Consider the following 11,915-nt stretch of genomic DNA (forward strand, 5'->3'; position numbering starts at 1 on the left):
TTTATCACTCACAGTTTGTTTTGAGCTTGTATTTAAAACTCATTTTTCAAGATGTACCTTGATACAGCCAGGGAAAGTGTCATAGACCAGAGCCTAAGAGAAGTGTCAGGTTAACAAGCAGGTAAACTGCCCAGTTTCCTAGATAGGCTTTGTGTGTGCTTTAAGCTGGGGCTCTCCAAAGAGTGTGACCTCTCTTGAAACCGAGCTGCCTGCCAGTCTTGAAGATTATGATGAGAGAAACTCTATTTAAATGGCCACAATAAAAAGTGAGCTCTCATGGCCAGGCCCAGTGTGAATTCTGCCATTAACCTAACAAGGAAGAGGGTCAAGATTCTGAGACCTTATTGGCAGTATCCAGGAAGTGGGCCTTCTGCTTCTTGAGGTCCCACTATCATGAAATCTGAGCCAACCCACAGGGGATGACATCTGGTTAGGCTTATTTAACTTCAACCACAAAGGAAGTTAGATTTGCTGAAGGAAGTAGACACTCTCTGAAAAACATTCTATTATTTTCTAAATGTTCAAATTAACTTTTAGGCATTTCCCTTGTTTCTTCATGTGCTATTTATGAGTGATTTATGCATAATTCAGAGAGAGCTGACATATGAATCTTCAACATGAGGAACTGTACCTGTCTTGAAAGGAAGCCCAGTCCCAGTGGGCAAACACCATGCAGAGTCTGACTTTTAGGCTTCTCTAGCTCTCAAAGGGCTGGGCTGGAATTTACTTTCACCAGTCACCCATACAGGGCCCTGCACCACCCGCCCCCACCCCAAACAAGGGTCCCAGATCAGAGAAACTGCAAAGGGCCCAGTGCTGGGCCTTGGGCCAGTGTGAAGTCTTTTTCAGGGGCCTTCCCTTCATGATTCCTTTGTGCCTCCACAGGACAGCATTTATGATGAGCTAGAAGATAAGTGGTCAAGGAAGAAAGCAGAATGGGAGAAGGATGAGAAGTTGGAGCGCGAAAAGATCCTGCTACAGCAAAGTGAGTCCTTCTGACTTCTTGACGATAGGTGCACCAAAAAAACTGCCATTAAACTTGGTCTTGACTCAGGGAAGACAGCCGTGGATTCACTAACAGTGATGAGCCATGTGGCTAGACTCCTGAATGGTAGGTGCCTGGAGTTTTCAAGAAAGTGACAACAGGAATGGAGTGTTTTATGAAGTTCAGTTGCTTGAGTCTGTACCTTCCAAGACTCACTGATTCTAAGTTTGGCCATCATAGGCTGGAGCAAGCTTTGGGGCATCTGTAAGAATGCAGACTTGTTATCTAGATACAGGCTGGTCCAAAAGTTTCAGAAAAAAAGTTCTTAAATTAGGTTTTAAATATTGGGTTGTTGAGGGAGGAGCAATACAATATATTGTACTGAATTGTATTCTATATTCCCATCCACCCCCAAGTAAGCCATATTTGGTACATATATATGGATATAAACATATATTAAACTGAGATATAATTTACACATTAATACTGCATAAGTTTAAAGTATATAATATATTGATTTGATACATTTATACACTGCTATATATTTTTAATATTTCTAACACTTAGCGCAGAGTTGGGATCACACGAAGTGCTCTGTTGGTGAGCCTCCCACTCAGCTGAACATTTTCATAAATGCAAAAGGGAGAGAGGAATCTATGGGAACTCTGTTCCCTAGCATAGAGGCAGGAGTGGGGCCTCTACAAACCTATTCCACATCCTGCCCAAACCTAATTTATATAAAATTTAGTTGATTTTAGCAAATTACTGATTTAAATACAGACACTCCCTGGGAAAGCTAATTCTTAAGGCCATTCCTACCCCAGTAAGGATGCTGGACTGCTAGAAATTAGCATGCAGACACCAGAGTTTAGGTTGGGAATGGACTGTGGAGCTGCTCCTATTTGAGGCTTTGCCTGAAATCCTGGTGTAGCATATCCCAGGGCACCTCCCTGACTCCTAGCTACTCACATTACACTCATTCCGTGTTGTCTAAGTTAAGATGTTACAACCAGTTTTGGAAGACGAGGCTTAGCCTGCTCAGAGTGTAGCTCAGTCCAGAATTATCCTGTGAGGCCAGGAGTTGACTCCTTATCCATCCCCAGCACAGTAACGCTGAAGAAATTTGTGTTAGCCACTCATCCCTTGTTCCTTCTGTTCAGTGTTGACTGGGTCTCTGCTGGCAGGTTCCTTTGCTCCCCAAAACCATTTAGGACTACCTCTACCCCAGAGCTAAGTACAGAATAAATTTTATTGCAGTAAAAGTCAAGTTAGCCAAGAGCTGTACTTTAAGATAAGGATATTCAAGAAAGCATAGTGGTTACTTCAGCAGAGAGAATAAACAAAATAATAGGCAACAGGTCTAAAATAAACTACACAAAAAGAACAAGAGACAGAAATAAATCCCACACGGCTGATGTGGTTGAGAGCCACCACCATGCTGACCTCACTCCCATGTCTCTCCAGGCATGCATCAGCCGTATCACCAAGCTGAAACGACCTTGGGTGTGACCCATTCTGGACTTTCTATTATCTACAGATATGCTGGTTTTCTCTCTGCACCTGTTTTTTCCCCCACATTTACACCTCTGTGTGATTTCCTCTTGCCTCCACAGAAAATAAGATGACAAAAAAGTTTGAGTTAGAGTCAGAGGAAGAAAGGAAGAAAATAAATGACTCATACAGTGCTGTCCTTGAGAACTGCAATCGAGAGAAAGAGGTAACTCAGCCCAAAGCGCGCCAATGGCTGGATGTGCGTCTTGGTGGGACATCTGGTTCCCAGGTGTGCCCTTGTGATTAGTCAAGCTTTTGTCTTTCTGGGAATATTTCTCCTTTCCCATCTGCCCTAGGAAATATGCAAGTAGACTGATAGTCTTGGTGTCCTTTATCTAGATAGCCATACCACAGGGTTATTGGAATGAAAATTATAATTAACAAGATATAATAGAATGTGAAACATAGACAGAAGCTGAAATTCCCTGTTTTGCCAAAATCCTGGTCTCTGAATGTCCTTCTCATTCTTGACTATGCCTGAAGAGAAAGGGTATTGTTGCAAATTAAACTAAGCAAATTTGGTCATGTACAACTCTTAGTAAATAAGGGCAGCTCCCTAAAAGTTAGAAGTTGTGAAGGTTGGCTATTCCTGTGAGTCAATCCTCTGCAGCCTTGAGGCTGATAGAAGGTTATGATGAAAGTAGATCTCAGACCAAATTCTACCACACACGTAGGCATTTACTACACAAACATGTGTTTGCTAGCAGATCCAAACAGTTATACCACCAGTTTTCTGAGTTATTGGGTGCATCAAAGATTCATCGTAGGTATAAGTGCTGGCATTGCAGAAGTAGGCTCCAATGATTATTCTGTAACCATTGTAGTGAGCATCAGGCAACCAGAGCTGCTCCAAAGCAGGACACAGGACCATTTGGGAGTCGAGTCTTAGACCCCATTCCTAAGTGTATGAGCTACAGGCTTGTTAGATAATTGTACCCATTTCATGCAAAGTAGAGAAAGTGTCTCTAAAATATGTTAGGTATCTTGAATATTCCATTTTTAAGATCCCATTTCCAACTGCTATGCTAACTGAAAAGCCACTAATTTCACTAGTAAAAGCCTATTTATGGCTTGCACTATATTACTGAGCAAAACAATACTAAGGAGATGGAGCATACTCTGTAATAGTGCTTCTGGGGTTTAGAGAGCTCAGATGTCTGAGCAGCTAGTAGTAGTTCCTCTTAGTGGGGAGAAATTTGATCATTTGTGTGCATCTCTTCTTCCTCTATTGACACTGACTATAAATCTGTAAATGGGTGTTCCCTCTCTCATATATATGATTTACACTTAGCAAAATGCACAGATATTAATGTACATTTTGATGAGTTTTGACAAATGTATATATTCATGTAACCAATACCCAAATCAAGAAACTCTCCAGTTAATCCCTTTCCAGTTAATCTCCTTTCCAGTTAATCCCTGTCTCCCCAAGATTTGCCCCAAGCCGACTACTCTTTTGATTCCTGACACCATAGATTATTTTTTTCTTATTTTAAACTTTTTATAAATGGAATCATACAGTATATGCTCTTTTGTGTATAGCTTCTTTGCCATCAATATAATGTCTGTGAAACTTATTCATTTGTTATTAATATCAGTTATTTTCTTCCTTTTTATTGTTCAGTAGTATTCCCTCATAGGAGTATTACACAATGCATTTACCATTTTCCTGTTTGGGGAGATTTTGGTTTTTTTCATTTTTTGACTTTTATAAAGCTTCTCTAAATATTCTGTGCAAGTACTTTTGTAGACACATGCTTTTGTTTCTCTTGGGTATATCTAAGAGTGTTATTACTACAAGCTAAGGTACATCCTCGTAATAACTTTATGAAGAATTATCAAGCTATTTTCCACAGTGGGTGTACCATTTCACCCTTGCATCTTAAATATATGGGAATTTCAGTTGTTCCATATCATTGACAACAGCTAGCATTGCTAATCTTTTAATTTTGATCATTCCAATGGGTATGAAGTGGTATTTCATTACAGTTTTAGTTTCTCTAATGACTAAATGTGTTGGACAATTATTTATATGCCTATTGGACCATATATATGTTTTCTTTTATGAACTGTTGGTTCAAGTTTTCTGCCATTTAAAAAAACATGGATAGTTTATGTTTTTATTATTGATATGTAGGAGTAATTTTTGTATTATGGATAGAAATTTTTTTGTCAGATGTATGTGTTCCAAATTCTGTCTCCCAGCCTATGGTTATAAATATTCTGTACAAGTACCTTTTCATTTTGCTCATCTTGTCTTTCAATGGGTAGTAGTTTTAAATTTTATTAAAAGTCAACTTACCAATTTTTTCTTTTATGGTTATAGCTTTTCATGTCTTCATTATGAAACTGTTGTCTATTCCAAGGACATGAAGATATCCTATTTTTTAAAAGGCTTTATAATTTTAGCTTTCGTGATTCTATGAGCCATTCTGAATACTTTTTTGTGTGTGAGGTAGAGGTCATAGGTCATTTTTTTCCAGAATGACATCCAGTTGTTCCAGACTGATTTGTTAAAAAACAAAAAAACAAACCAAAAAAAACCCAACTTTTCTTTCTCCATTGAGTTGCCTTGGTGTCTTTGTTATATTTGGGAAGGGGCAGGGGTGGACTGTCCATTCTATTCCATTCTATTAAATATTTGCTCTTACTTAGGGCAAACAACACACTGTCTTAATTACTGTAGCTTGAAATCAGGAAGTGAAAATCTAACTTTGCTCTTGTTTTTCAAGGTTATTTTGGCTTTTCTATATCCTTTGTATGTCTGTATACATTTTAGAATTATCTTGAAAACCTGCTGGTATTTGACTGGAACTGAATTGAATATAAAGTTCAATTTTTGGAGGAGTGCACATTTAACAGTATTAAATCTGTGTATGAACAAAGAAAGCCTTTGATAAAAATACTTTTTAGTATTTGTCAATGCACTAAGGTTGAACATTAGTAAGATTTCCATTATTTAACATCTACATGTGATGTCATTAGTTTAAAATATGTGCTTCATGAAACCAATATCTAAACTTTGGTAAATATTATATTTCTGAGTCTTTTTCTGGTTTTCCTAGTTTTTGAAAGAAGTTCCAGTACCCTACTGTTGACCTTTCCAAATAAAATTATTTTTAGGAACTCTTGAAACAACATGAAAATGATACCTTGCGATTAGAGGAGCTTAAAAAGACCAAAGAGGTAAGGTTTCTCATTTTTTCTGTGGAATTAGCATCTTACAAATACATCAGTAAAATTATATGAAGTCTGTACAGAAGGTTTCCACCCATGTAATATGAAAAATAGAGATGTTTATTAAAGAAGAGACAAGAAACATTGTATATAGGGCAATGATGCCTCAGTCCCCTTCAGAGTAGGCACACATTTCTCCCAATTGCCATTAGCTGCCCTGTTGTATTTTCCAAAATTACATCAATGGTCTAAAATCTTTTCCCTTTCAAAGGTGATTTTAGTTTTGGAAAGTCACAGGGTGCCAAATCTGGGCTATATGGGCGCTGGGTCACCTGGGTGATTTGATGTTTTGCTAAAAATCTTTGCAGGAGATGTAATGCATGAGCAGGTACATTGTCATGATGGAGCTGCCAATCACCAGTTGCCCATAGCTGTGGCCTTCTGAATCATCCACACAGTTTCTATGGAGGAATGTTCAAGCTTAAGGCAAAATTTGATGCAGATTTGTTGCTCTACTCACTCAGTCATTTTGAATGTGATGGACACACAGTACACATGCTCACTCAATGGTGTCTACCACCCCCACTGACTAGTACAGTGAAGTCGTCATTGTTCATGCCTGTGCATTCCAGTCCACTCTCCTTGGCTGCCAGATCACATTGATGTTGCACAACCATTCTTGTTATATTAAGAATGACTGGACTTTTTCCAGACAGACCTTGTATACTCTCAATCAAATGAAATCAATGATAATTTTCCAAAAACTGATAAAAAATAGAAAAGCTAAAGATGAATTTTCTGGAATCAATAAGTCAAAAAGAACTTTAGAACTATCTGTAAAACAAAGCAATTTGGTGTCTTTTCAGAGCCTGATTTGAACAAATATGTAAGCAGTATACTGTGTGATCTTCAATGTCAGATGTCTTCCATTTCTAGTAAGGCTCAAACCACAAAAGGGGTCTTAAATGCCAGATTTCTTCCTTTAAATCTAAGAAGTATAATACTGCCCCCTTGGAACCCTAATTCCAATCCTCTCCTTAAAACTCTGAGTGCACCTCACCCCACAGCCTCCTCAAGGAACTTTCTCCTTCTGAGACTTCCATTTGGGAGACACCTGAAGGGAAACTGTTCAAACATACAAGGTGCCTTGTGGTTCTTCTTTCACTGAGAATTTAATTTGGATCCAGAATGGACATATTTGGGAAATGAGCAGCCATTATGAAAGCATGGAATGATACCTTAGAATCCAGGCAGGGCTTCATTATTGTTGGGCAAACAGACTGCAATGTCCTATGAAGGAAAGGGAAGGGTTTGCGAACAAGGTAGGTCCAGTGTATTCTTATAACTGCTTTATTGAGCTTGTCTACTGATCCTCTCATTTGTGTCATTTCTGGGTCTATTTCTATTAATTGATTAGAGGTATTTTTTTTTAAGAGACTTGTCAGATTTTTATTTTAATGACAAAAATCACACAGGGAAGAACAAATTACAACTGACAAACTGGGGAGTGAGATGTGAGCTGGGAAACATGGGGAATGGGTGCCCACAGTCCCTGGGATGATTTCTGGAATCCTAGGTTTCCTTCCAGGGCTCCTAAGTATCCTGAGTGCCTCCTTAAAGTCCCCCAGGGTCCCATGGAGTGGAGTTTAACAACTAGCACTCTAGGCCACGGGTTGCATTGTACAAGGCTGGACGTGCAAGGATGGTTCAGACAGTGGCCTCAGCCTCAGTGGCTTCATCCTCCTCCTCCAACAGGCTGTAGGGGGCATGGCTCTGGCAGGGCCGCTGCAGTGGGTGAGCCAACAGCTTGGCCATACAGTTGTGCAGCTCGAGGGCTGGCCCAGCCAGTGCCACCTCATATTTGTAGCTGGTGCCCTTGGTATCCAGGCTGCCCATGAAGGCAAACATGTCCTTCCAGCTCATCTCCTCCTCCTTTTCGTCGGTGCCATTGTGGATGTAAACAACATCGAAGAAGAAATATGGGCACTGGAACATTTTCTCTATGGTCTCTGTCAAGGAAAAGTAGGGCTGGCAGGGCACACGGCTGTAGACAAGGATGGTACAGACCACATATTGGGGTGGGATCGTCTACACATTCTCCGCGACTGGCAGCTCGGTCTTCTGTTGGATGAGACTGAAGAGACCTTCCATATTGAAGGTGGAGCAGGAGGCTGTCTCCAGGTCATAGAGGCAGCTGCAGAGCTCATGGGGGTCAGAGGTCAGGCCAGACAACCAGGTGGTGTCATCGTTCACCACCACAAGTGCCAACTCATGGCCTTTGTCCATCTTGTGTTTTGTCCATACGAACATCTCAATCAACTTCTGGGAAACATCGAGAGCATTGGTATTAGAGCTGTTGAACAACTCCAGTTTTGGCTGTGACATTTCCTGCGACAGGGCCAGGCAGATGATCACCTTCTCTGGACAGTTGACCCTTGGCATCCACACCTGGACCTCAGAGGATGGGGGGGGCACCTGCCAAGGCTTGGGGCCAGCTCCCAGAGTGTTGGATGTCCCATCATCAGCACTGGCTGCCTCACCCTCACCCTCACTGGGGCTGCCCACACTGGCCTGGGCCCCCAGTGCCCAGTCCTCAGCCCCCTCAGGGTTGGAGCGAGTGTGGGGCCTCGGCTCCCCAACTGTTCCTCCTTCTCCTCCTCCTCTTCTTCCTCGGTGGGGCTGCTGGGTTCTGCCCCCTCCATGGCTCCTGAGTGGCTGGATGAAGCAGGGATGGGTGAAGCCAGAATCCTCCTTTGTGGAAAGTGATAGCTTTAACCCCTCTTCTTGTTTTCACAAACCCTGGTGCCAAGCGTATCACCTTCCCAGGGTTTTGGCTGTGAGAGACACCTCCGACCGTCTCACTGCCTGGTTCGGTCTGCTCTTGGACTCATGGATGCCTGACTCTGGACAGATCTTCATGGTTTGGTCTGTTCTCAGGCTTGGGGATGCTCAGCTCTGGCTGCAGATCTCTAGGTTGTTTGAGATGGGGACCTGATTAGAGGTATTTATAGTCACATTTTTTTTTTGCTTGTTTGCATGCCTGGTAATTTTTTAATTGGATGCCAACCATTGTGAAGTTTACCTTTTTGGGTGCTGAATATTTTGTATTCCTTTAAATATCATTGAGCTTTGTTTTGGAATTCAGTTAAGTTATTTGGAAACAGTTTGAGCTTTTCAAGTTTTGGTTTTAAGGTATATCAGGCAGAATTACAGCAGTCTATAATCTAGGGCTAATTTTTCCCCACTACTGAGATGCTACCCTTCTGAGCAGTCTACCCAAAGCTGTGTGTATCTAGAAGGGTTGTTCTGCCCCGGCTGGTGGGGATATGAACTGTTTCCAGTCCTGTGTTGGTTCTGAGGATTGTTCTACCTGCTTCATGCTGGCAGTTCTTTCCCTCAACCTTCCCTTTGATTTGTTTTCCTCTATCATGACACTCCAGTGGCACTGGACTCCTTGCTATCCCTTTAGCAGGCCAGGATGCTCCTATTTTGGAGTATTTGCACTTGATTTGCTCTCTTCCTAGAATGCTCTTTGCCAGATATCCACATGGCTAACTTCCTTACTTCCTTCCAGTCTTCACTCTAATGCCACCTTCTCAGGGGCCACTAAACAACCTGCCTGACCTTTTCTTTTCCCTGTTTAATTTTTCTGTAAAGACTCATAACCATCTAACCTGATAAACTCAATGAAAGCTGGGATTTTTGTCTGTTTTCTTTACCACTAATCCTCAGTTTCTAGAACACTGGCTGATACATGTCAAACATTCTGTAAGTAGTAGCTGATTTTTATAATGAATAAATGAAAAAATTGCAAAATGGCATGCTTTCCACAACGCAGTTCCAATAAATGATGGTACTTTCAAAGTTTATGCTCATTAACATGGGTAGGGCTCTAAGCACGGGTAAGAGTTAAATGAGACTGACACCTGAAAGTGGAGTCCCATCTGGTTCATTTTTACAGTCTCTTTAGCATCTCTCTAAAGTAGACCCCACACTTATGCCTTCCCATCACTTATACTGTGTCCTCCACGTGCATCCTTGGTTTGTTTTTAATTTATTATTATAATTATTTTGTTTATTTAATTCTTTCTATATTTCCCTCACTAGAATGTGTCCCCATAAGAGTAGGAATTATATTTGTCTTGTTCATCATAATATTCCTAGTGCCTAATACAGTAGTAAGAGTTTTTTTCAAATTAACAGCCTATTTTTTTCAAGTACCGTTACGTTTATAGAAAACTTAAACAGAAAATAAAGGGATTTCCCATACACTCTCCACCCCCACACAACTTCATCTGTTATTAATATCTTGCATTTGGTGTGGTACATTTGTTACAGTTGATAAACAAATATTAATGCATAATTTTTAACTAAAGTTCATAGTTTACGTTAGGGTCCATTCTTTGTGTTGTACATTCTACAGGGTTCCTCTGATCTAAAAATCCTCTCTATCTACCTATACATCCCTATACATCCCTCTCTGCCCCTCCCAACCCCTGGCAACCACTGATATTTTTTACTATCTCCATAGTTTTGCCTTTTCCAGAATGTAATATAGTTGGGATCTGTAGTAGATATTTAGTAAATACTTGTTTAATAAATGACTGGTAGTTGTTGTGATAACCGCTGTGAGCTCCAGTCAGGGCTGGCTCGGGGGCAGCGGCAACAGGTTATGGAGGAGGGTATAAATGGGTGGGTGAGACATGGAGGAGGGAGAATGGACAGGGCACAGTGACCGAATGGTGCAGCAGAAGGAGGAGCTAAAGCTAATGCTTCCCATTCCAGCCCAGGTGCCTAGAGAGGGAATAAGTGGATAGATACCATCATGATAACCCAAAAGAATTTCTTCTTACACAGATCATAGAGGAAGAGTTGCATGCACAAGTTATTATCCTAGAATCACTTAACACAACCCTCTACCAAACCCAGATGGAACTCCAGAGAGAGGTGAGTCCTGGCTGCAATGGGGATGGGAGTTTGTGGGAGGACCCCAGATCTCTGTGCAGCTCTGCCATACAGTTCTTTTTTGGGAAAGATAGTTACTAAAATTTACATGTCTTTCAGAAAGCTGTGGTGGGAAATCTGGAGAAAACACTCCAGTCCAAGCTTGCCGAATCTGAAGAGAAGTTTAAACACACCATACAGCTCCTGACAGAAGAAAACATTAATCTGAGGTGTGAATAATGCACAAAAACATGACTCGCTTATCTTTAGGAAGTGAGAGGGAGTTTGGATGAGGAAGAGGTGGAGATGAACCCAGGCATTCCCTAATGAAGTCAAGGCACAGGCACTTTCGGAAGGAAGATATTCACTGTGAGCCTGGCCACAGAATTTACCAGCTGCAGGGGAACAGGGGAAATGGTCCTGGGAATGTGTCTGGATTCCTCTCCCTTACCTACGTCTTAGTTTTTATACAAAATGATGTGTGAGATTTATCTGAGAATCTCTCAGTGTATTCAGTTTTGTGACTAAAGGTTATTTTTAAATCCATCTCCCCTGAGAGTTTAGAGGTTTGAGTGTTAGTGGTTTACCCTTAGATGCAGTCACATTTGGTTCCTGTGGAAATCTGCTTCAGGTCAGAAATTATGCTACCTCAAGATGCATCTTAAATCACTGAAATAAATTTTGATAAAAGGAAGTTATTCATTGTGTTGATTTAGTAGAAAATTCCTCATATGGGTATTCGGTCACCCAAATATCATATTTCATTAAATTCAGAACCACTGCAAGTAATGAGTGAAACTGCCTCCAATAAAAGAATGAAACCACATTTCTCTCTTACGGCCCTTTCTACCCTTTGAATCTATAGTGATACATCCTCTATTTCTTTATAGGCAACAGATAATTGCCAAGAATGAAGAAATTTATGAAGAAGGATTTGGAAGATCAACCTGTATTACTATTTATGAAGATGATTCTGACACTGTAGAAGATAGTAGCAGCAAAAGACAAGAATTATGAGCAGAAAAATTGTTCTCCATCATCAGAAGTGGTAGGAATGCCATCTGTGTAAGCCTAGAGGACTCATGTAAGGTATTCTTGAGAAACACATATGATGAGTTTGGTTTTTGGGTGCCTTGATTCTACTTTTGTCTTTTCACAATTTGCTTTCCTCTGAGTTGTTGGGAGTTTTAATTCTCACCTCAGATACATAGGATTTTCATGACTCTTCATTGAAAAGTGATATTCTCTATACCTAGAG

General features: G+C 40.7%; 1 protein-coding gene and 1 pseudogene across 1 annotated transcript in view; one reads left to right on the forward strand and one right to left on the reverse strand.

Annotated features, from left to right (window-relative positions):
* FLACC1 (flagellum associated containing coiled-coil domains 1) overlaps positions 1-11,674 on the forward strand; it is a 32,048-nt gene extending 20,374 nt beyond the window's left edge. Inside the window, exons 10-15 of the mRNA XM_054586210.1 lie at positions 886-985; positions 2,599-2,702; positions 5,660-5,722; positions 10,571-10,660; positions 10,778-10,887; positions 11,548-11,674. Of these exons, the coding sequence (XP_054442185.1) occupies positions 886-985; positions 2,599-2,702; positions 5,660-5,722; positions 10,571-10,660; positions 10,778-10,887; positions 11,548-11,674 (594 nt within the window). The remainder of the gene's footprint in view (positions 1-885; positions 986-2,598; positions 2,703-5,659; positions 5,723-10,570; positions 10,661-10,777; positions 10,888-11,547) is intronic.
* On the reverse strand, positions 7,421-8,415 carry LOC129080710 (BRISC and BRCA1-A complex member 1-like; annotated as a pseudogene).
* Positions 11,675-11,915: the final 241 nt, after the last annotated feature.

Source organism: Pteronotus mesoamericanus, unplaced genomic scaffold (genome assembly GCF_021234165.1).
Source record: "Pteronotus mesoamericanus isolate MK-2021 breed Mesoamerican mustached bat unplaced genomic scaffold, CSHL_Meso_final contig_90, whole genome shotgun sequence".
Lineage (NCBI taxonomy): Eukaryota > Metazoa > Chordata > Mammalia > Chiroptera > Mormoopidae > Pteronotus > Pteronotus mesoamericanus.